The sequence below is a fragment of the Pteronotus mesoamericanus genome, unplaced genomic scaffold, assembly GCF_021234165.1.
Source record: "Pteronotus mesoamericanus isolate MK-2021 breed Mesoamerican mustached bat unplaced genomic scaffold, CSHL_Meso_final contig_33, whole genome shotgun sequence".
Lineage (NCBI taxonomy): Eukaryota > Metazoa > Chordata > Mammalia > Chiroptera > Mormoopidae > Pteronotus > Pteronotus mesoamericanus.
In genome coordinates this window covers 2,519,471-2,545,608 of record NW_026555135.1, presented here as the reverse complement: position 1 = coordinate 2,545,608, position 26,138 = coordinate 2,519,471, and the positions used below count along the sequence as shown (strand labels likewise).

At 35.5% G+C, this 26,138-nt stretch overlaps 1 protein-coding gene across 2 annotated transcripts in view; it reads right to left on the bottom strand.

Moving 5' to 3' along the window:
- Nucleotides 1-26,138, bottom strand: part of RNF169 (ring finger protein 169) — an 80,418-nt gene that overhangs the window by 46,321 nt on the left and 7,959 nt on the right. For both annotated transcript variants that reach the window (XR_008529375.1, XM_054576269.1), the window contains exon 2: nt 2,584-2,657. Coding sequence is in view for 1 of the 2 variants with exons in the window: in XM_054576269.1 (XP_054432244.1) it covers nt 2,584-2,657 (74 nt within the window). In the remaining variant the exon portion in view is untranslated. The remainder of the gene's footprint in view (nt 1-2,583; nt 2,658-26,138) is intronic.

Below are 26,138 nucleotides of genomic sequence, written 5' to 3'. Positions count from 1 at the left end.
AATCAATAAAAGAATACATACCGTGATCTCATTTATACTAAAAAAGATTAAAGCATTTGTGCGTGTGTATGTGCGCGCGCGCACGTGTCTGTAAGTAGATAAAGGATCTAGGATATACACTAAACTTTTGACAACAGTTACCTCTGGGAAAGAGAGTGGGAAATAAGGAAAAAAGAAACTTTCACATTTGCTCTACATACTCCTGCATTATTTTTCTTATTTAAAAAGACAACTATAACATATGGCAGGAAGACAATTTTTAACATACTTAGAAATATAAACCTATTCATAGAATCATAAAGTTTAGAAATTCATAGTAACCTCAGTAAGCATAACACTACCCCAGGGGTAGGATAATCTATGATTATTAAGTAAACGTCTTTTAAGAGAACCAGATTTAGAGGAATAAAATTTCTCGTTAAATTTTTATAGCCCTTATAAAGGATTTTACTGCCCCTTATACAAAATAATAAAGTATACTAAATAAAAAGTATATTAGTAGTATGTTACACATCAAATTAGCAATGATGAGTTCTGTAGAGTTAATTTCCACTTACCATCCCTTGTTCAGTACCAACTTTTAAAGACCTTCCTCCCCCAGAGATTCATCCAATTACCTATTCACTTTATTTTGTTTCAGAAAACATGCACTCTGAGACATCTTTTTCTCTATCAAGTTCTCCATACAGAGTCTAGTGCCTTTTAATTTTTTACTAGTTTATTGAGGCATATTTTACGTATTATATAACTCATCCATTTCAAGTGACTTACAGTAAATTTATGAAGTTGTGGAACACAAATCAGTTTTAGAAATTTTCACTATAATAAAATCACTCATACCCATTTATTGTTAATTCACATTCCTACCCCCTATTCCAATTAACCATAAACCTACTATTTGTCTCTATATATTTGTCTATTCTAAACATTTTCTATAAATGGAATTTTATAATATATGGTTTCTCGTATCAGGCTTCTTTCATTTAGCATCATTTTGGGATTCATCCATGTGGTAGCATCTATCAGTGATTCATTTTTTTTTTTTTTTTTTTTGCTGAACAGTATTCCATTACATGAATGTGCCATTAGTGACTTTTGATTTTATGACTTGAATTTTCACTTTACAGGTTGAACAATAAATGCAGGATTATTTGGATTATTGGGGTGTGAGGGAGAAGAACCTATAGCTTTTATTTAACCCAAATGACAAAGGTTAGTGTTTTTCAAACACAATACTTTTTATATGATGAGGCTGCCTTAGTTTCCCTCAACAATATTATGCCATCGGTCCCTTTTAAAACCACCTTCTTGCTCCTCCCTCCTAACAAGAACAAAAGTATAATTCTCCAAGGTTTCCTCTTCCCACCAAGGCTTATAAAAATCTCTTTTACTACGCCTTCTGCTGTAACTCCTTTTTCTACATCCAAGTCCTTGTTTTCTCTTTATTTTCAAGCTGATAGCTTTAAAATTTTGATATTTTCCAAGTTTCTGAAAAGGTACGTTAGAACTAAGTATCTGCATATTCTGGAATTTTATTTAAGAGAAATCTGTGCTGCTTCTGATGTGGTCCCTGAGGATAATTTCTTACTATGAGGAAAAGCTTTGTAAGTGATTTTTTAAAAACCCCAAAACAAAGAAATCTCACAATACAAATATAAAAGGAGCACGAGGACTCAATATAACATATGCCCCCCTCATTTTAAAAAGGGTCAAAGAATGCAGAGTTTTCTATTATCTCTTCTCTTTAACATGACCTTGTTAATATATTACTGTCTCATCTCTGTTTAATGAGGATGTGTGATTCCGATTAAGTGGACTACTTGCCTTTATAAAATATTAAACATCCCCATGTAGAATGATTGTTTAGTCATTTATGAAGGTGGGTAAGAGATGGTGTTGGAGGAAGAGGGCCGGGGAAGGATGACACAAATCCTAAAGCATACTTCTTACTACCAGCCTTTCTGAAGTCTAAATTCTCTAAGTGATTCCCAGACAATTAACCTGAAAACATCCAAAGCAAGATAATGTGGATTCAGGTAAAAGCATTCCCAAGGGTAAACATTCTCTAGGAAATTATTCCATTACCCCCTTATAGGCTGAATTTACAGTTCTTCTGGTGGAGTACTTAACAGAGTGAAAACAACAAAAGGTAATACCAGTTACATGTAATTAGAAGAACCTTGCAAGATAAGGGAAAATGATACAAGCTATTATTATTAAAGCTTGAATGTTAGCTTTTAACTAACATTTAAATGCCAAGAATACTTCTCTCTTGGTAGCCAGTTATTACAGCAGGTATGTGACAGGCACTATGAGCTATATTTTCACCTTTGAAAGGACAGCTTAAAAGGGGCTCTTTGTTAAGGTTTACTCTACTTCCATTATAGCTACCATCTAACTATGCTGGTGTAAGGTAGTGTGGAGAAAGACAGACTCTGTATTATAAATTTTTAAAACTCCTAGGTAAATCAAAACTTCTTCAACACCATTATTTCAATTTACTCTAAGAAAATGACTGTCAAACACAGGTGAAACAAACAAAAACAGAAAGAAAATGAATGGTATGAAATATGTATACTATACCTTTCTCAGGCTTTCGTATTCCTCACGAAGTTCCCCTGGCTTGCTTAATTTGATTGGTGTTCTGAATATAAACTCTGGAAGAAAGGGAAAGAAGATGCTTTTTAATAAGACTTTCTAGGAAGGGACCAAGCACTACTTTGTCCTAATCTTGTCCACATTATGAACTACTTTAAAAATTGTTGTCATCTTAATTGGAATAGTCATTCATTCATTTAACAAATAATTATTAAAGGGTGTAAACCAGGCACAATTCTAAGCACTGGGAAGAAGCAGTGAACAAATAAAGTCCTTGCTGTCATGGAGTTTACAATGTTGTGAAGGGAAACAGACAATAAATAAGTGTGTATATATAATACAACTAGTGGTACTAAGTGCTATGGAGGAAAATAAATGTAAAATGGAAGAAAAAGATAATTTTATATAGAGTGGTATGGAAGGGTCTCACTTGGTATAGTAACATATTAAAAGACCTTAAGGAAAAACTATATTTAAAGCTCTTAATTCAATGTTACCAAGTAACATTTTAAATGTGCTGAAGTTTTCATAATATTATATTTTTCTAGTATTTCTGTTTCAACATTGACACCAGAGTATTTTCCTTTACACAATCTAAATATTTTCAGGATATAACCTGTTTTTTTATCTTCAAAAAGCCTTCAGTGGTTTTGATCTGCCTATAGAATAAAGTAAAAACTCTTCAACATGTCGTTTCAAAGTTCTCCAGCGACTGAGCATAACTATCTTTCTAAAATACTTTCTAAAAAACTGTATCTCTCAACCCTGCTTACAGTATATATGTCATATTTTAAAATCTTTTATGTTATTTTCTCAGCTAAAATTCAGAACCCAAGATATCCAGGCCCACCGGAAGCACACAATACATGTTGGTTATATAAATAGATGATAAAAATCCAAGTTAAGAACAGGAATACAAGGTAAATCCTAAATGCTATCAAAAAGGAGGGGGAAAATATACACTTCTACCTCCTTAAATGTACATGACCCTTCTATATACCCCTGTATATATTTAATGATTGAATCAGTGTTTATTTTGATGTCCTGACAACTCTACATCCCACTGAGATTGATAAATACTTGTTGTAGGAAAGTAGACTCCTCAAAAAGTTAACTGTCATTTTTCAGTTGTTTCAACTATTTTAGAAAGAATCTTACCTAGTACTCATGAGAAGAGTGGAAGATACTTAGCAACAGTACACCTAATGAAGATGTCTACCTAGTACACCTAATGAAGAAAGGTCTACCAAGTACTATAGAATTGTTAGACCCTAGGTTTGGAGATAAAACATTCCATCACCTTCATCCACTTAAAAGAAAAGGTTCTGATAACTATTTTAATCATATTCCTTAAGCACATTTCCAACTATAGGCAAAAATTACTTAAAATTAGATGTTTTAAAAGAAGGGGAGCCCCAACTGGTGTGGTTCAGTGGACTGAGCGCTGGCCTGTGAACAGAAGGGTCGCTGGTTCAGCTGGCAGTCAGGGCACACGCCTGGGTTGCGGGGCAGGTCCCCAGTTGGGGGCAAGCAAGCGGCAACCAATTGATGTTTCTCTTAGACATCAGTGTTTCTCTCCCTTTTTCTCCCTCCCTTCCCCCTTTCGAAAAATAAAATCTTTTTTTAAAAAATAAATAAATAAAAGAGAAGGGGAAAGAGGGATGGAAAAGTACAACCCTTAAGGCAAAAAAGTACTTTCAATTAATTTATGTTGAAAGTTACATTACGTGTAAGATACTTCATATGTATTTTCTCAGTGAAACTTCACTGAAACTTTTAGTAGTCATTATACACATTTTACAATATGGAAAATGAGAGGCTAATGACATGCTCAAGTCCACAGAACTAGGACATGGCAAAACCAAGAGAAAAGCATTAATAAGAATAAAGAGAAATTACATAATGATTTAAAAGGCAACCCATCAAGCCCTGACCCATGTGGCTCAATTGGTTGGACATTGTTCCGCAAAGCAAAAAGGTGGCTGGTTTGATTCCCCGGCAGGTTTGAACCCTGGTCGAGGCACATACAAGAGGCAACCAAATGATGTTTCTCTCTCACATTGGTTTTTCTCTCCCTCTCTTTCTTCCTCCCTACCCCTTTCTCAATCAATCAATCAATCAATCAAATAAAAATATAAAATACAACCCATCGAGAAGATATAATAATCATGAACTTATGAACATACATCACAGCAAAAATTAACATGACTATAAGACATTAATAAATCCAAAATAATTATAAGAAAATCTGACACACCATAATTAAAATCAGATCAAAAGTTAGTAAAAATATAGAATTGAACAATAAAATTAACAAACTGATAATATGTATTTATATATATGTATGCACCCAATGAACAGACTTATATATTCCTTAAAGCAAACAAAAAACTAAAAATATACTAGGTAACTAAGAAGTTTCAAAAAATTTCAAAGATCTTGTATTATATAGACTTTGCTCTTGGATCTTAGGTGCTATTTTTCAAGTCAAGGTTTCTGGCTACTTGGCTGACTATTTTGCTTTTCCCAATTTTCTTTCTCGATAAATTCTTTTTCTGCTTAAGTTCACCAGAGTAGGTTTCTGCTGATTAAAACTAACACTGTGGCTGATTCTATTTTTTACTATGAAATGACCAATAAACCAACTCCTAGTAAAACCGGTGAAGAAAAAAAAAAGAAGACAAATTAATACTAAGAATAAAGAGAAGAGCCAAAATAGAAATATTAAGGTAAGTTTAAATCTCCATAAGAGTATTAAAACAATGCTATAAGAAATGATCTTGCATATATATAATTTTGCATGCCTGGAAGTACACCCATAGATTAAATTGCTGCAATCAGATTGCTAAGGTCAAAGACAATGTGCTTTTTTGTAATTCTGACAGACAATACCAAACTGCCTTCCTTTATTAAGCCTGTACTGATTTATAGTTCCACCAAGCAATGAATGAAAGTGCCATTCTCCCACACCTTTTCCAACACAATCAATGTTGAAACTTTTTAGCGTTGCCAATCTAATAGGTGAAATTTTATAAATTATTATGAGTAAAGCTGAGTACTTTTCATGTTTTGAGTTACACTTCCTTTGACATGAAATATGTATGAATTTCCTTTACTCCTACGAACTTTTTCCTCTTGATTTGTTAAAGCTCTCCCTATATAAGAAAAATTAGTCTTATATCACACAAACAGCAATACTTTTCCTAGTCTATCATTTGTCTTGACTTTGCTTATAGTGGTTATTTTTATGTACTTATATTAAACTTCTCTTTAATGGCTTCTTCATTTTGCATCATATTTGGAAAGACCTTCTTTGGGCCAAGATAGAATAACAAATTCTATCATAGCTTCTTCGGGTATAAAGCATAAGATTCTTCTCACATCTACTTTTAAAAATTCAAAAGCTTTATTTTTGTTTGGGAAGCAACATAAGGAGCATAATCCTATTCAGGCTTAAAAATAAATAAGTCTACTATCCAACACAAGAAACCAAAAATATTTTAATGATAGCCTGGTAGAAATGATGTTAATTTTTACTTACTATTGAAAAAGTTGCTTTCTCTAAAATAGTTCTTGCTATTAGAACAAAATGTCCAAGGAGCTTAACATCATTTAGTGTAAACAATAAAAAGTTAAAAGCTCAATCCACAAATCAGAAGCTTCCAGAGCCTTGGATAAGTCAATCTCAACTTCCTCTTCTGTAAAATCAGGACAGACTATCATGAGTATCAAATGAGTATAGTGAGAGTGAAAAACACTTTGTAAACTATTTCAGCCAGTAGAGTGGCATGCAGTAGAACTTATAATAACTATAAAATTGTCTCTGGTTTTTATGAGATAAAGAAATTGTGGTTTTATCTGATTTATTTGCGAGTACAATTTATAAGAAACAAAGATAATGATCCAACTTCTTTGACACATACATGAAAAGCTAAATTCGCTTTGAAATACTTATTGAGAAATCACAAAGTTCAAGGCCAAATAGGTACTCCACATACTTACTGAAATCTGACTTATTTGAGAGAAAAAAGAAAAGAAAAAAATGGCAGGGGTAGGGGAAGAGTACCAATTTACATTCACCAAATACTGCCAGGGACAAAGGCGGGTGGACAACACACAAAGGATTCTTTGGGCAATGAAATACTCTGTATTATAATGATGGATATATGTCACTGTACATTTGTCAAAATCCACAATGTACAACACCAAGAGTGAATCCAAATATAAACTATGGACTTTGGATCCTTATATCATTGTAGGTTCATCCTTGATAACAAATCTACCATTCTGATATTGATAATATTGGAGGCTATGTATGTATGGGAGCAGGGAATATATATGAGAAGTCTCTGTACCTTTCTCTCAGTTTTGTTGTGAAACTAGAACTACTCTTAAAAAAAACCAAATTCTTTAAAAATAAAAATAATAAGCAGAGCAAAAAGATGCCAAAAGAACCAGAAAAAGAACACTACCCTCCTTACTCTTTTGTCCAGAGGAGTTAGTCCCAAACTCACTAACCCCTCCACCAGCTTCTATGGGGATTTTCAAATGTTTCTGTAGCACAGAAACAACCACTCACCTTTCCTTCACCGCATAGAAAAGAAATGCTAGCAACTACTTCAGATAGTACTGAGATGCTGAATATTTTGGTATTTGTAAATGAATCCAATGGTTCAAGTGCTTTCTTGATGTCTGTCCTCTGACTACTACTATGTTTAACAGGAAGAGAAACTCTAACAATATGATGCCTTAAGAATGACACACACCTGTGGCTAGTGACCTAAGCTGACTACTCCATTCAGTCTAGTGTCAATTGTAGGAGCGGCTAAACCCTTGAAGGTCCTTCCTAAAAAGGATTTTCTCTGGGGCATAGTGGCTAGTTATTAATAGAAGCAAACAAATAAAACAAACTACAAAACAAACATTTTGCTCATTGCACCAAACCCTCAGGAATTAAGTATCATTCATTGTCAAGGCATCCATACTCGATACAAAATTAGAAAATGAACCTCACTGAACTTTACTGGGGAAATGCTACCCTAACAACTCTGAAATCCAAAGGTAATCATCCCTTGGTACCTGGCTATGTGTGAGTTTTGCGTTTCACTTTGTAGGTTCAACTTATCAATGGAGCAGAATGAGAAACAATTTTGGACTTGAGTCCCAAGACCTAGACCCTTATCTGAATACTCCCACATACTAGCTATCTGTCTTTGGGCAAGTAAAAAAATCTCTTTGGCTTATTTCCATCTCTGTCACCACCAGCAGCAGCATTATGATGGCTGTAGCCATCATAATTTGTAGCACATTTGTAGCACATCGTATTATGTAGCACATTATGCCAATCACATTTTTAAGGATATTTCTTAGAATGTTCTTATACACATTTCTATGTATAAATAAATATACATATTTTTAAACTCACTTAATATCCACAGTGACTCAGTGTGAAGATACTATTATCCTCAGCTTACAAATGAGGAAGCTGAGGCACAGAATCTTTAATTTGCCCAAAGCTACACTGCTATAAGTGAAAGAGCTATGATTTAAACCCAGCCAATCTGGCTCTAGGATATGTGCTCTTACTATGTCTTACTACCTTTTTAGTAATTTCTTTAAAAAGCCTAATGATCCCATATAATAATGGGCAAAGTACATGAACAAGCAGTTAAAAGATAAATTTGTATGATATAAACATATTAAAATCTGTTCAACTTCACTCATTTCAAGATAGTAAAACCTTTTAAACCAAAATGCTTTTATGTATCAGGTAGGCAAAGATCAAAAAGTTTGATAAAGGGCATCCTTCATCTAAAAGATCAACATCATACACATGTACAAAGAGGTATGTACAAGAATGTTCACTGCAAATCACTCAATACTAAAGACTGGAAACAACCTAAATGTCCTTCAACTAGAGACTGAATAACTTATTAGATAACTAGGAATACCATGTATGTATTTCTATACTGTCTGTTTTTATTCCTGGCATGGTTTCTTGGTTTACCTGGTAATTTTTGTTAGAATGTCATTCATTGTGTACAAAAAAATGTAGAGGCTCTGGATGGCATTATATTCCTACAGAGGATTCACCATGTTCTCTGACACGCAGTTAGAATGAGGGCAGGCCATGAACTGATTTGAGGCAGGCTGTAATCTCTACAAAGCTTGTAAAGCTCATTCTACTATGGTTTATAGCCCTTCAGGGGTCCAACTGAGAGTCTGGGGGTGATTACCAAGCCTACCATCCTTAGAAGGTCCTGACGTTTTTCTCAACACTGAAGAACTGCTTAAAAAATGCTTTGCTTTTCAGTAGCTTTCTGTGAAGCCTCTTAGCCTTTTACTCTGCGTAGTTTAAGAATCGGAAGATGCCTCCAGAGAAAAGGCCGGGGGAGGGGAACACAGGGAGGGGGATGTACCTTCTTTCTCTCTGGTATCTGGCCTCTCAAGTTCTGGTTGCCTTGGCAGCCCTGAACTACAATTTTTTTTTTCATATATTTCTAGCTCCATGAAAAAAGCTCTGCTGGCTTCTCTGCCTCTTAATAGCTGCACTCTCCCTTTGCCAGGAATCCACAAATGTCTCAAGTCCTGGCTGCCTTGGCAACTTACCAATGCCTCCATATAGATTTTTTTCACAATCAGGCTTTTCTAGTTATTCTTAGCACTAGTTTTGGTCTGCTCCAGTCTATGCCATCACAGTCAGAAGCAAAAATCTACATTCTTTATAAGTAGTCGAGAATACAAGATTCTCATCATGAAAGCACGAACCATTACTAAGGAGGGACTGAGCAGTGATGGAGAAGACAAAAATAGAAAAAATTCCTTTGAGAAAATCAAGAAAGCTATATAATAAAGGTAGAATATGAGTGGTCCAAATCCTAAAGAAACTTACCATCTTACTAAGGAAAGAAAAACATATGTGAGTGAAACAACTATCGAATATCAAAGAGTTATAAAACTAAATACCTAAGTACTACATAGAACACCAAGAGGTAACAAGACATATGTTAAGTGCAGAGATACACAGGCAACAAGAGACATTATCCACGTTAATCTCAAGGTTACCTGCTTACACTACTCACTAAACTTCCGAACAACCACTGTCAAATGGAATATGCAAAAGGAGGAATTTTAATGTTAAATGAAGTATACCAGAATTAGGAAGGTAGAAACATAGGGAGTGAACCACAAATGTGTTCCAAAACCAAACTAAAGTAGTTTCTATTTTATCTACTATTTTTTTTTTTAGATGACAGCCAAATACCAACTGTCTTAAACTAATGCAATTGCTCATTTATCCGCTTACCCAAGACAAGAAATAACAATTTACAGCTGGTAATATAAAGAGTGTTTACCTGGGAAGAAAGGGAAGTACCCAAAGAAAAGCTAAACGCTAATAAAATATTAACATCAAATTTTAAGGCTGCTTACTTAAGTACCATAATTAACACCAGAGATTACTACTCTACATTCATTAACTTACACTATTTGTGTTTTATAACTATCCTTTGGCAAAGAACTAATCAAATCAAAATGTCACAACCCACATACAAAAAACATAAAATGTTTGTAACTTTTGATCTAATCATTTAATTTCTAGGAATCTAAGAAAATAACCTAAAATATAGAAAAACTTTTACATAAAAGGATTTTTATTGTAGCATTGCTCATAATTATAAAACAAAACCTGAGAATAACCTAAATGTTCAATATTGAGGGAACGATTAGGCTAATTATGGATAGTCCATACAATGTATTATTATTCTGCCATTAAAAGTATATAGAAAGATTTCTAAATAACATGACATTGCTTTAATAAGGTAGGAAACCATTTAAGTTAAATGAGAGATGCAGGTCCCCAGGCTGAAGTATGCCTTATAATTTCAAACATGAAAAAACATAAAACACAGAAATGACAATAACAAATGGAAAAAGGAACAGCAATATAATTATAGAAATCCTAAAGGGAAAAAAAGAAAATATTAATGATAACATATCAAGTTATTACCTAAAAGTGTATAAGAATAATGGAAATAGTTACCAGATATTAGAAAGTTAAAGAGGGAATGAGCAATGAGGAAGAAAGTAGTACTGTGGAAAGAGAAAATACATGCAAAATAAAGGTGTAAGACCCTTTCCTCAAATCTCTTATAGCTTATTAGGTAAGACAAATTCATAAAAAAAATTTCAAAAACAGATTAAAAAAACTACAGAGATAAGGACAGATGTAATGTCACAAAATAAACAATTATAAATGAATCTTACAAGCAAATGTTGCCATAGCCCCCTGTAGAAGTAAAAGAACAAAGCCTGGGGTAGAGAGGCAAGTTTTAAGACTGGGATAAAGTTGATTTCACCAGTAAAACTTAGATAAGTCAAAGAGATGAGGAAGAGCAATTCACATTAACAACAAAGCATGACCAAAAGTGTGGTAACACTACTGAACTGCACAATTAAAAGGTTAAGATGGTAAATTTTATATTATGTGTTTTACAATTTTAAAAAATACTTTTGGCCCTGGTCAGTGTGGCTCAGTTGGTTGGAGCATTGTCCCATGGACCAAAAGATCACAGGTTCAATTCCCAGTGAGGACATATACCCAGGTTGCGGGTTAGATCCCCAGTTTGGGGGCATGTACAAGAAGGCAACTAAGAGTTGTTTCTCTCCCCAACCCCCCGCCGCTTTCTCTAAAAGCAAAGAAAAAAAATGTCCTTGAATGAGGACTTGGAAATGAGGAAATGTCATTGGATGAGGAGTAAAAATTAAGCGTGGAGGCTGGATAGTGAATAAATAATGTTCTGCTAAAGCAGAAAGTATATACAGGAGAGTTGTATATGCCAGAAAGGTAGGTTGGGGCCAGAATATAGAGAACCTTCAACATTAAGCTAAGGAATCTGAACCTCATCTTGTCAGCAACAACAATAATACCGCATTTAATCTCATTATTATGGCAAGACTACTAATAAACAATAAAACCTCAGTTATTTAGCATGCTTGGGGACTAGTATATTCTTTAATTTGGTAACAATGCCAAATTTGGGCAGAATCTTCTCTGCATACTGTGTGAGGGAGCTACTTCAGGAACTCCTGAATGCCTGAGTTGATCATTCAATTAAACATTTTTTCTTAATATAAAGCACTTTACCAGCCACATGAGTATGCCTGGTAACTTCTGTAAGTTAAAAGGCCCTGGGCTGTGGAGACCAATCGGACTCCATCACTTATCAATATTGACTTTGGACACGCTATTTCACTAGCTCTTGATTTCCCCATGTCACAAAAGGATAATTATAATGTCCTCGAATGAACTGTTATAAATGACAAAATGATGGGATTTAATGTAGTGTCTGGTACAGAGTTTGGTATATAACAAATATTCATTAAACGTTAATTACTTCCCTATAAGGAAAAAGAAAAATTCTACTTAATATTTTCAGGGGGTAGAATGTCTCAGCATTGTAGGAAAGTATAAGGAATTCAATGAAAAAAAAAATGACGCTAGATACTTTTTTCTATATACTAGGGGGACAACTGGAAAGTGCTTAATTATTAAATTAGCTGCTAATAAAAATTAATAATAATATTCAAATCCCAAGTTGCATCTTGATCAAGAAAGAATAGTGAGGAGTCCTAAGCAGTCTGAGGCTGTGTAGACTCACAGCCAGATAGTAAATTATTTCCGGCTTTGCAGTCCATAAGGTCTCTGTCAACTCTGCTGTTGTGGCATGAAGACAGCTGGAAACAATATGAGTATGGCTATGTTCCAAATAAACTTTATTTACAAGAATAAGCAGCAGGCTGGATCTGGCCTGCCAATGGTAGTCTGCCGGGCCTTGGTACTAGAAATTGAATGTTTGTGTCTCCCCAAAATTCATGTTGAAATCTAATCCCCAATATGATGCTATTTGGAGGTGAGCCTTAGAAGCCCTCCTAAATGGAATTAGCGCCCTTATATATAGAAGACACCCCCCCACCCACCCACCAAGTGAGGACACAATAAGAAGACAGCTGTCCATGAACAAAGGGGTGGACCTTTTTGGTTCCACCAAATCCATCCAGCATCTTGATCTTTGACTTCCCAGCTTCCAGGACTGTGAGAAATGAATTTTTCTTGTTTATAAGCCACCCAGTTCATGGTGCTCTGTTATAGGAGCCCAAATTGACTAAAACCCCTGGGATAGAGAAGGACAGTAAGAGAGTGGAGAGCAACAGGATTTACAAAAACAGGTATTAAACAAGAGTAAATAAGATTCCTTGTTGAACCCAGAAATGGCCCAAATAAGGCACAATTAGGCAGCCCTCTCTGGATCAACATAGTCAAAGCAAAATGAGGCACACAGTAAGAGAGGTCACAGAAGCAAATACAGGTACAGGAATGCTGCAGAGGTGAAGGCCTTGCAGGCCTAGACAGACCAAAACCATGAGGCTGCACCCATCACTATATCCACCATCATCCCAGTACAAACTCCTTTGGTTGTGTTCCAATAAAACTTAATTTCTGCTTTGTTTGAGCCAAAGAATCATTCAAAATAGTACACAAGATGGAATGATACAAAAATTAGGAAGAATGCAAGACTTGAAACCATACCAACCTACATTCAAATCTACACCCACTGGCTTTATACTTACCAGTATTTATCCTTGCTAAGCCTCATTCTTCATCCATAAAATAGGAGGAACACCTACCTTAACAGGATTGTTTATATCATCTAACCTTCCAACACCTAACTGGTACAGAGTCTGTGTGTACTAAATGATAGCCTATCTGGCCTCTCTGTCTTAGACTCCGTCTTTCTATCTATTAACACTTTCGTCCTAGTTCTTTACAACAGAGACCTGATCCTGTTATCCTCCTACTTAATAATTTTCACTGGCTTCCATCTACCTCCAAGATTTATAAACAGGACCCAGTCTACCACTCCAGCTGCATTTTCTACCATTCCTTTAATACCTTTCCCCTCCCCAGCCTCCACATATCTCACTATTCTTATATATGCCATACCCTGTGTTTACTCTATGACTTTATATTATGCCACTTTATTTTCCCAGAATGTTTTTTTTTCCTTTTCACTATATGACACTAGTTCAAAACTCTGTTTACTGCCTTCTCCTTTGTTAAGCTTTACCCACCAACCCAGAGAATTAGTTTCCTGCAGGCCCTCACAACATTCTGCACTTATCTTATTTATAGTAGCATTTATTACCTGTATTACAATTACTTGTTTCTGCCTCTGACACCCCAAACGAGGAGATTTCCTTGAAGACAGGGATTACCTCTAGGTCTGTGTCTCAGTGTAAGACAGGGTATGCAGGTATTCCTGTACTTGCATTTGCTTCTGTGACCTCTCTTATTGTGTGCCTCATTTTGCTTTGATTGTATTGATCCAGTGAGGGCTGCCTAATTGTGCCTTATTTGGGGCCATTTCTGGGTTCAACAAGAAATCTTATTTACTCTCTTATACACTCTCTTACCGTCTTTCTCTATCCCAGCGTTTTTAGTCAATTTCAATAATTTTATGTTAAATGAACCAATGAGAAAGCACTTTAATACCAGCACCATTTTTTACTAAAGTCTTTGAGTTTGTTGTATGGTGGGAATTGAATTTAGTAAAGTTTTTCTTTACAATTAAGGCAAAAGTCCAAGTAAACTCCAAATTAATGGAGTCTAATCTTTTGAGGTTTTATTATAATAGTTTTACAGAACAAAACATTAAACAAAACATGAGAAATGACAAAATGGAAGGAAGTAAAAGAAAAGTAAGTCTGCTATTTCAGAAAAATAAAAACCAAAATTGGATATAAGTTGTCTTCAGGCTTACAAATTTAATTGTACATACATATCATGAGGAAGACTGGCTTAACAGCAGTTCATGAAAAAAACCCAAACCAGTTTTGTTGTCTACAAATTCAGTATGAGGAAGACTAATGCAATTTTTGGCAGTGTTAATAAGAATTTAGCATTCAGATGACAGAGACAGGAAACTTGAATACACTTTGCATTAATCAACCATTATTTAAAGTGTAAAAGTCAAAATAAAAAGGAAAAGAGAAAAAAACAAAATAAAGTGTAAGAGTCAGTTCTGAATGCCATATTTAAAGATGACCAGAAGGGTAAAGGAAAGGAATAATGACATGAGACCAAAAACATTTTTTAAGGAGTCTTTTCCCTTCATTAAACATTTACTGAGTATCTTATACATTCTAGGTACCATATCAAGTGCTGAATACACAAAGACATGATCCTTGACCTCAAAAAGTTTAGTGTAGTACCAGAGACAGACACCCAAACAAGGAACTGAAATCCAGTGACACAAGGAATGCACATACTCAAGTGGTGACACAGAGGAAGGTAAATGAATCTTCCTTGAGTGAGAAAAAAAATTTTACAGAGCACTTATTTCAACTGGGTTTAAAAGATGAATATAATCTGACAGGAGGATAAGAAGGAAGAATATCACAGGTAGAATAATCACAGGTGACAAAAGTTCAAAAGGTTTCAAAAAAATACTATATTCCAAGAACTCTAAGTAATATGGTATGACCAGGATCTTGAGAAAGGGAGGAAGAGGGCCAAAGAGATGAATTTGAGAATTTTAACTTAAAAATTTAGACAGAAATAATCATGGTCTTTAAATATTTGAATACTGAAACTAGGGAAGTATATTTTGATTCACTAGAAAACTTAACTTTTAAACAATTAAAATTGCCCAAAAATACAAGAGCAATGAATACCTGGTCACCAGAATCGGAGAAGTATTAAGTATCTCCTATTCAAGTACAGTGGTACCTCAGTCCTCGTCATTAATTCATCCTGAAACTCATGACAAGTGCTGAAACTAAGGAGTGCGGAAATCAACCACTGCCTAAACCAACAAGTACTGAAACCAACTCATACAAGTTCTAGCAAGTGCGACAAGTCCCGAGTGCTAAAAATTTTTCTTCATCAAAATGCAACACGTATAGGGTCTGACAAGTTCTGAAGCTGACCACTACAAAGGGGTAACTGTGTAAGATCAGTCTCCATACCCCACCGCCAGTGTTCCAGACCCCATCTTCTCTTGCCTCTCCATGAACGTAGCTCATTCAGTTTTCTCCAGTCTATCCAGTGCCATCAATTTCTCCTTCTCTGTTATGATAATATACAAATCTAACATACAAACATGACTTAATATCACCTATCTTTAAAAAAACCTCCTGAGCTCTTGTCCTCCAGCTGGTACTGACCCATTTTCTGCTCCACTCTGCACTTTATAGCAAACTCCTCCAAAGAGTAGTCGACATATTCACTGTTTTTCCTTTCTCACTTCTAACTTGAACCCATTCTGTTAGGGTCTTTTCTCCCCTACTATGCTACCAAGACCGCTTTTAATATGGTCACCAAGAAAGACCTCCAAGGAACCCCAGGGTTAGTTCAATGAGTGCGTATAATCTAATAAGCAGATTCTTTATCCTAAGAACTAAGGATTTTTAAAATCAAAGCAGCTAATACCAACTGTATTGAAGTTATCAATCTGGAATAAGCCTGCTCGGCTCTATCATTCAACTATCTTCACAGTAATATTATCCATTTCCTCTGGAAAACAAGAATAGTGAGATGCTGAAAACGAACAGCTTCACATCATCTTCATCAATATAAATAATTAGCAAATACTATTCATATTTCCATCACAACAGTCTAACGCTCATTTTAACCTATTCTTCTAAAACAGACTGAGGCACACTTATTGATGTGAAAGATTTTTTCCTTCAAGGTTCCTCCTTTTTATACATTCTTGCTCTTTTTAAGTTCATCCCTTTAAAAAATTTAATTCAATGCTTTACAAATAATAGGCACTCTATATCTAGTAAATAAACTATAAAACCTAACATGAAGGACCTAGTACAAAGTAAATTCCTTAAAAACTACCATATTTTGCCATGTATGATGCATATTTTGCCCAAATTTTTGAAGAAAAAATAAGGATGTACTTTTTACATGGATAGTACTAATTCTGTAACTATATAAATGTTTTTTAATTATTTTTTATGCTTATTCATTAAAAGCGTAAATCTAGAAAGCAATAATGATATCCATATGCAAAGTAATAGCCTGGGATACAATAATCGGTTTTGTTCATAAATATAAATAAATAATTGAATTTAAAAATTACAATGAAAAGATTTTTTGTGCCTGAAAATTTGGGCCAAAACATGGCTGTGCATTATACATGGGAGCACAATATGGTAATTCTCCGCTTTCCAAAACTATCCCTACTTTAAGAAACAATGCAAAAACTTAACAAATCCTTCATATCCTACATGAACAAGTTTACCTGTTTCTATTTCTCAGAAGTACCTGCATTTTAAGAGAACCCCAAGAATAAGGGGACCTAAAGAGAATATGTATTGAATATCAAATACAGGATGTAAGTGAGTGATATCCTGGAATCACTGAAACCACCTAAGTGGTTAAACATCAATCTGACCCTATATATGAGAAGTAAAAACATTTCTTTTATTAATTCTAATGAATAAAAAGCCTTCCATAATATTTAGACATAGAAAAAAGCTAGTAAAGTCTTGCAGTAAATATACAATCATCAACACTAGTTTTCTCTGGTGAGATAGACAATGCTTAGCTCAACCCTAATTTACCCCTTATCCCTTTTCCTACCAAGGAGAGCTATTACTAGTACTATAGTACTGTATAGTACTGTATTTCTCTAGTACTATAGTACTGTAGTGAGCATCATTTTTTATAACTCACAGTGTGGGGGGGGGAGGTGTTTCACTAGGACAGACACCTATTAATTACCACATGGCAAAGAATGTATCTCTTCAGCTTTACTAGGTATAGCCAAACTGCTCTCCAAAATACACCAGGACCTCTTGTCAAGATAGTGGCATCAGTAAACACGGCTTGTCTCTTCACACAACCAAATCATAATTACAACTAAAATATAGAACCATCACTCAGAACTGTTAGAAATCAAGTTGAATGGATGTCTGACAACTATAGAATTAAAGACACCACACCCATCCAAACTGATAGGAGGGGCAGAGATGCAAAACAGGCCGGTCCCACATCCACCTGTGGTGGATAAAAATTCCAGAGGGGTATCTCAGGAGTGAGGAGTTCCAGCCCCACACCAGGCACCCCAGCCCAGGGTTCCAGTGCCAGGAAGATAAGTCCCCACAACTTGCGGCTGCAAAAACCAGCAGGGATTGAATTGGTGGGAGAAACTTCTAGAGTCCCAGGCAGCTCCCCTTAAAGAACCCACATACATACTTACTCAGACTCACTCCCTCTGAGCTCCAGCACCAGGGTAACAGCTTAAAACGCACCAGTGGCACACAGGAGCTGAAGTGCCTGGCATCAATGTGGGAGCTGGGAAACTCACACACTTTCTCCCAGACAGAGAGGCAGGCAGAGGCCACTGTCCCTTTTCTGAGCCCTCCCCCCACAGAGCCACAGAGGAGGCAAGGGAGTGCCATATCTGAGACTCTATCAGCCTGGCTAACACTGTTGGTCCCGCCATGGAGATGCCCTGCACTCCATCCCACCCAATTTCTGGGCCCACCCAAGCTGTTAAGAGACTTTTCTATGTGAATGGCTGGTCTTGGCACATGCTTCACAACTTCCTAAATTCTCTCAAACAAGCAAAAGCCAGCCTCAATAAGCCCCCAGTCCCTGTAACTCTTGCTAAGTGACCTCAGGCCTGGAACTAGCAGCAGCCAGCCTAGATTCACAGCTAGGCTTTGCCTGGGCATCTCCAAGCCCAGAACAAGTAGCAGCCTTCTCAGATTGTTTTATAGCTCATGCAGGGTGGCCCAAGGAGAACACATGTAGGGGCTGACTTTGGCCTGCACCACCTGGGAAACCCTAGAGCCTGCACACCCAGTGGGCAGCTACAGATCATATAAGGGTATCACCACCCTGCCACTGCACAGCTACCCTCCACAGAGGGTGGAGGTTGGTGATCAGTGGTCACAGCCAGTCCTTGCAGCTAATTGACCTGGGTAAATACTTCCCATTGACCTGCCAACAGCAACCAAGGCTCAACTACAAGAGGAGGGTAGACTCATCCCACATGAAGGGCACACCTTGCATAGCCAGCTTGGGTAATAAGGAAGGTCCATTGTGCCACTGGAGCCTACAGGTCACCTCCTACATTAGCCCACACTACCAAAACACGGAGTCATAGCAGCTCTACCTAATACATAGAAACAAATACAGGAAGGCTGCCAAAACGAAGAGACAAAGAAATATGGCCCAGATGAAAGAACAGATCAAAACTCCAGAAAAAGAACTAAACAAAATGGAGATAATGCAAACTATCAGATGCAGAGTTCAAAACACTGGTTTATAAGGATGCTCAAGGAACTTGCTGAGGACCTCAACAGCATAAAAAAGATCCAGTCAGAAATTAAGGATACACTAACTGAAATAAAGAACAATTTATAGGGAAAGACACAGTAGCGTGGATGAAGCCAACAATCAAATAAATGATTTGGAACATAAGGATGCAAAAAACAACCCATCAGAACAAGAAGAAAAAAAAGAATCCAAAAAATGAGAGTAGTGTAAGTAGCTTCTGGGACAACTCAAACATTCTAACATTCACATCATGGGGGTGCCCAAAGAAGAAGAGAGACAGCAAGAAATTGGAAATTTATTGGAAAGAAAATAATGAAAGAAAATTTCCCTAGTTTGGTGAAGGAAATAGATAAGCATGTCCAGGAAGCACAGATCGTCCCAAACAAGATGTATGCAAAGAGGCCCACTCAAAGACACATCATAATGAAAATGCCAAAGATTAATGATAAAGAGGGAATCTTAAAAGCAGCAAGAGAAAAGCAGTTAGTTACGTATAAGACTGTCAGCTGATTTCTCAAAAGAAACTTTGCATGCTATAAGGGATCCACAAGAAATATTCAAAGTCATTAAAAGCAGGGACCTATAGGCTAGATTGCACTACCCAGCAAAGATATCATTTAGAAGTACAGATAAAGAGCTTCCCAGATAAGAAAAAAAACAAAGGAGTTCATCATTCACCAAACCATTATTATATGAAATATTAAAGGGGCTTATTTAATAAAAAGAATATCAAAACTCTGAACAATAAAATGGCAATAAGCCCTAGCAGGTGTGGGCTCAGTGGATTGAGCACTGGCCTTCCAAACAAAGGGTCGCCAGTTTGATTCCCAGTGTAACACACATGCCTGGGCTGCAGGCCAGGTGCCCAGCAGGGGCACATGAGATGCAACCACACAGTGACGTTTCTCTCCTTCTCTTTCTCCCTCCCTTCACCTCTCTAAAAAATTAATAAATCCTTTTTAAAAAATAAAAAATAAAATGTCAATAAATACATATCAACAACTGAAACTAAAAAACAAACTAAGCAAACAAGAAGAACAGAGACAGAATCATGGATACAGAGAGTTTTGATAGTTGCCCAAAGAGATGGAGGTATGGGGGAAAGGGTGAAGAAGTGAGGGGATTAAGACCTACAAATAGGTAGTTACAGAATAACCACGGGGATGTAAAGTACAAATAGGAAATGGAGAAGCTAAAGAACTTATACTCATGACCCATTCACATGAACAATGGTGTATGGATTACCAGAGAGAGTGAGGGGTACTCAGTGGAGGGGGCCAAAGAAAAATTGGCACAATGGTAATTGCATGATCAATAAAATATAATTTAAAAATACTTATACCAAGTTATCCTCCCCCAGCAGCATGCAAGTCTCACTATTATAAATTTTGTCAGTCTGACGGCTTCTTATTGGATTAATTTGCATTTCCCTGATTACTAATGATATTGAGCATCATTCCAAATGTTTAATGGCTTTTGGTTTTCCTCTTCTGTGAAATGTCTATTCAAATACCCTTACGATTTTTCTCAGGTGTCTGTCATAGTGATTTGTAGTTCACATATTCTGGATATTAATCTTTTGTTAGTTATTTCATTGCAAATATTTTCTCCCACCATATAGTTTTTCTTCTTACTTATCATCTGTTATCATACAGAAGTTTTTTTAATGTGGCCAGTGTATCAGTCTTTTCCTTTATGCCTTGTTTTTCTTGTTTATTCATATAAAGAATCCTTTACCCCATTTTCATAGACATACTCCTAGCATTTTCTAAGATTTACAGTTTGACCTTGAATCCATTTGCAATTAACTTTGTGCATGGAATGAAGATCTATCTTTTCCTGTTTTCTGTAAGTTAGCTAAGTATCAACAACAACTGAAAATGATAAGCTTTACCCCACAGTTTTATAATACCACCTGTCACCTACCAAAATCAAATATATGAGGGCATGGTACTGGACTCTATTTCTGAGGGGACTCTTTACTTATTCAACTATCCTGGCACCAATACCGTTTTAATTACTATTTATATTAGTTTAATATTTGATAAAGCAATGTGCTCCAAGATTGTCTTGACTGTTGTTAGCCACTAATCTCTTATTGACAAGTTCCACTTAAAAAAAAAAAGCTCCTTTCTAGTCCAAGTGTTCTAGCTTTTTAAATAAATGAATGGTAAATTTTGCAAATGCTCTTTTGATGATCTCTTGAGGTGATCATATGGTTTTACTATCCTTTAGTTTATTAATATGGAAATTACATTAGATTCTTATGAATTCCCATTCCCAGAATAAATGCTATTTATTGTGATTTTAAAAAAATACACTAGTAGATTAGTGCATAGTTCATTTGGGATTTTAAAAATCTACACTCCTGAGATTGGCCTGTATTTTTTCTTTCTTATACTGCCTTTGTGTGATTTTGAAAGAAATTTGTAAAAGCTCTCCAAATGAGTTTGGAAACTTTTTTTTTATTCCCAGGAACAGTCTGCATAAGGATCACCTGCAGTATCTGGATAACCTGGTCCTGGCCAGGTAGCTCCATTGGTTAGAGCATTGTCCTGATACACTAAGGTGGCATATACAAGTATCAACCAATGAATGCATAAATAAGTGGAAAACAAATAAATGTTTCTCTTTCTCTCCCCCTTACCCTCCTCTCTAAAATCAATTTAAAAAATAAATAAGTCCAGCTTTATCTTTTTAAAATTTGGATAAGCTATAAAACCATCTGTATGTGGTGCATCTTCAATAGATAGAATTTTCTGCTTTTTTATTATGGAAAAGTCTCAAACATTTAAAGACCAATATAATGAACCATAACATACCCATCACCCAGCTCCAATAATCAATTCATTGCCAATGTTATTACATCTATTCCCTTAATCGTTACCTGCCCCCTCTCCCTTTGAATGATTTTGAAGCAAATCCCAAATATTGTATCATCTTACCTATAAACATTTTAGCATCTCTCTCACAGATAAGGACTCTTTTAAAAATATGTAACCAAAAAACTACTGTCATACCAAAAACTTAATAACCTTAATACCAATAAATATCCAAACAGTATTCAACTCTTGTCAAATGTTTTTATAGTTTTGCAAAACAGAAACCAAGTAAGTTCATACACTTCAACTGCTTGTCTTCTAATCTACAAACTTGTCTTCTATCAACTTTTCTTCTTCACATATTTGTGAAAGAAAATGGGCCATCTGTCCTGTAGTTTCCATATTCTACGTTTAGCTCATTGCATCCACATGCTACTTAGTGGATAGATTTTACTGTTTACTCAAACCGGTTTTTTAGTTGATTTCTATTCACATTTTCTACTTATTTTTGAGTCAGCTGTGATGGCTTGCATTTTTTTGGAAAACTTATTTTTAATCAAAGCAGGGTTTATTTTTCTACCAAACCCCCAAACCATGTGTCAGCCCATGGGTGAAGGGTAAAACAAGCCCCACATAGACTCTTGGTAAACACAATTATAACTTTCTACAAGAAAAAAAAATGTTTTGCTTTTTTTTTTTTTAAAGTTCCTAGGCATTTGGGAGCAGATGAAAACATTTCACATATTGAATGGTCTGTGCTTTCTATCCTATACATTTTTTAATTCATGGACATGAAGTTTTCTATATTTCCATTTCCATATTTATGGGCTTTTAAAAACATCCTATCTATAATGTATTCCTTGTCATTCCTTACATTATCTATGCCTTTTTGCTTTTTCCTTGACCAATTCTGCCAGAGATTTGACTATAATATAGATCCTATGTTAATTCACCAATTAGATTTGGTTTTGATCCTCTTGTTTTCTATTCACTAATTTCTGTTATCTTTATTCTTTCCTATCTTCTACTTCCCTTAGCTTTAATCTACTGTTACTTTTTTAACTTCTTCAGTGGGCCACTTAACTCAATAGTTCTCAGCCTTTTTTCTATTTAAATGTCTTACAAATTCTAGGACACACATTTTTCCATATTAACATCTCTGAAATTGGAATGTTTCTTACAATTGGAATCTTATAATCACTGCCAGCCAAGCCAGGCGGCAGCGACGATGCCATTGTCATTGCTTACATATGTGTGAACACAGATAATTAAAGAACAGGCTTGCAAAAATAAATATGTAGTGATTCGGTGATTATCCTGGTGGCATGATTGGACAACTATAACCTCTCAGTGATAACAAAACTTACACAGACCATGTAAGGAAGAGCTAGGAGTCACATCTGAAAATCTGTCAATACCTTCTCACAAGCTCAGTAAAGCACCAGCATCAAAACTTTATGCGTGCCAACAGTTTGAAAGAAAAAGCTGAAGATAGCTGTGGAGCCCTCTTTCTCCAGAGGTTGTGGCTGTTCTGCGAGATACAAATTCTTTTCTTAAATATTGCTACATATATCAGGTGCATAGGTTCAAGGTCATGGCTAATGTTAAACCATAATCTTTAAGCCATCAGTTTGATTATAACACGTGTAGTATCTCTCAGATACACATGACCTCTGAAGGGTTAAGAAATGCTTTATCACCAATGCTCTCAAAGACATAATGAGTAATACTAAGTAGAAAAAGACAAATCTCTATGATTCAGTCAAAAAAATGATTTAAAAGAATCAGATTCTGAACATGAAGAAGTCACATGAAGAATCTGAAGGAATACAAGAATGTGAAGGAATATTCTACAAATTTATTACTTCACTTTTATAAATATATGCACAAGTGATATGCTAAATCTACATCTAAATACATTTATAAGAGCTCTTTCATAAGTATACAGTTAAAAAGTCTAAGTGGTAGGAAAGCATTGTATTTGGAAACTAATAGTGTATCTTATAAATCATGGCATTTTTAAATTCAATAAAATATGATACAGGCACTTAAATTTTCCTCTAAAGATTTTTTCAGCTGTATTCCACAGATTTTGACAGAGTGTTCCTACTGTAATTCAATTCTAAGTATTTTCCAATTTCCATGATTTTGTTCTCCATCTATACATTATTTAGAAATTTTTGGTTTTACTTTTTAATTTTAAAGCAAGGAATTGGAGGTGAGGGGAACTGGTTATATGTTATTAATTTCTAATTTTATTGTATTGAATCAGATAACATGGTTTATATATCAATCTTAGGTATTTGTTGAAACTCTTTGTGCCACATTATGCAAATATCCCACAACTGTTTAAAAAGAAGATATATTCTCCAATTTGGGAGGTATATGGTTTGATAAGATGTATACAGTAGGTCAAGTTATACATCATCATTATTTTCTTTTAGTAGTTACCCTTAAATTTTTACTGTGTATCTGACTGAAAACCTAAAGCCAATCAATCTCTATCCTCATCCTGAGCTATATATGGAAACTTAGAACTCTTTAACACTGATCAATTCCTCCCTCCCCCAGCTTACATTTTACCCTTGCCTGGTATTTCAGTCCCACTTTGGTTTTAGCCCCCACAAATTAGGTCATAATTATTTTTGTTTTATGCAGTTGATGTTGGCTAAGTTTACCTACCAATTTTTGTTCACCATGACTTCTTGTATCCTATTCTATCCCCTAAGTGACATTTCTTCCTTCCTGAAGTACATTTAGTAAATAACTTTCAGAAAGTGTGGTAAATTCTCTATATTTTTATTTTGCCCTCACTCTTGAATACCTTAGCTGAGTATGAAATTCATCTCTCTCAACACCTGGGAGATAGTATTCAATTTTCTTCTGGCCTCTCTTCTTAACAGAGGTCTGCTCTCAGTGTGATTGCTGCTCCTTCCCGGCTACTTTTAATAGTGTCTTTGGTTCATTGAAGTGTATTTAGTTGTGAGGTTTTGTTTTGTGCATTTAATTCCAACTAGAGAATCATGAGTCTTAAACCTAAAGATTCATGTCTTTTTATTAATTCCAAAATATCCTCAAGTCATCATCTCTTTAAATTCTACATTTCCCTCATTCTATTTTTCTCCTTCTGGAATTAATATTAGATGCTGGGTCTCCCTGATCTGTCTTTTATATCTTCGTTCATTTGTTTTGCATTCTCAGGACTTCCTCACGTCTAACTCCCAGCTTACTGATTTTCTCATCTATGTAGACTATTGCTTAACTTATTTACTGATTTTTTTACCCTTATTTTTCACTGTTTAATTTTTTTTCACTTGTGCCTGGTTCATAATGTCTTATTCATTTCTTTGGATGTCTATTAATTCTTTAATATCTTTAGTCACTTAAAATATACTCATTTAAATTACCTTTCAAACTGCCATTCTACTATCCCAATTCTTAGAGTTACAGTCCTCTTGCTTATCTTATCTGCTGACTCTCATTTGAGGTAGAAAACTGTTTCCTTGTGTGTAATTTTTTAAAGATTTTATTAATTTATTTATTTTTAGAAAGAGGGAAAGGGAGGGAGAGATGGAGAAGAAACATCACTATGAGAGAGGAACACTGATTGGGTTGCCTCTTGTACGCACTGAGTCTGGGGACCAAACCCACAACCTAGGAATGTGCCCTGACTGGGAGTCCAGTAGGTAACCTTTTATTTTGCAGAATGACCCCCAACCAACTGAGCCACACTAGTCAGGGCTGTAATTCTTTACTATAAACTCAAATTCAGTTAGGCTTATTTCTTCTATAAGAATCCCTTGTGGCCTGAGATATGGGAGTACCCCTTGGAGTCTTGCTTCTCCGTTCTCTGGTTACCCTGGGATGTCACTAGGTTAAAGCTAGCTTTTATATTAATTTCTCACCATGGGGATACCTGACCCATATACTACAAATTCATATTCCAAATATTAGCGAGGTATAGGTCTTATGCTTCAGTTTTTCCAGTAAGCCTTTTTCCATTTACTCTTTGCATAAAGCCCAGGCAAATCAAGACTAGATTTTTTATTGACTTGTGTCACTGGGAAGATTTTTCTCTAGCCCATCCTGTCACTTAGAATGCAGCACATCAAGATCCCAAGTTTATGCAGAAATTTTAGTTTTGTGTCCTTCTTCCACATGGTTAAAATGCAATCATCTAGAAATAGAAAACCAGAAATAACCCCTCAGTCCACCCCTTCACCCTGCTCCAGAACAACATGGCATGAGTTTAAGGGCTTACTTAACTTTTTGGTTTTAGTTCCATTTTTGTTTCTGGAACCTGGAGATTCCTGTCTTTCCTCCAAGACCAGAAATGCATTTAAAAGAATGTCGTTCAGTAC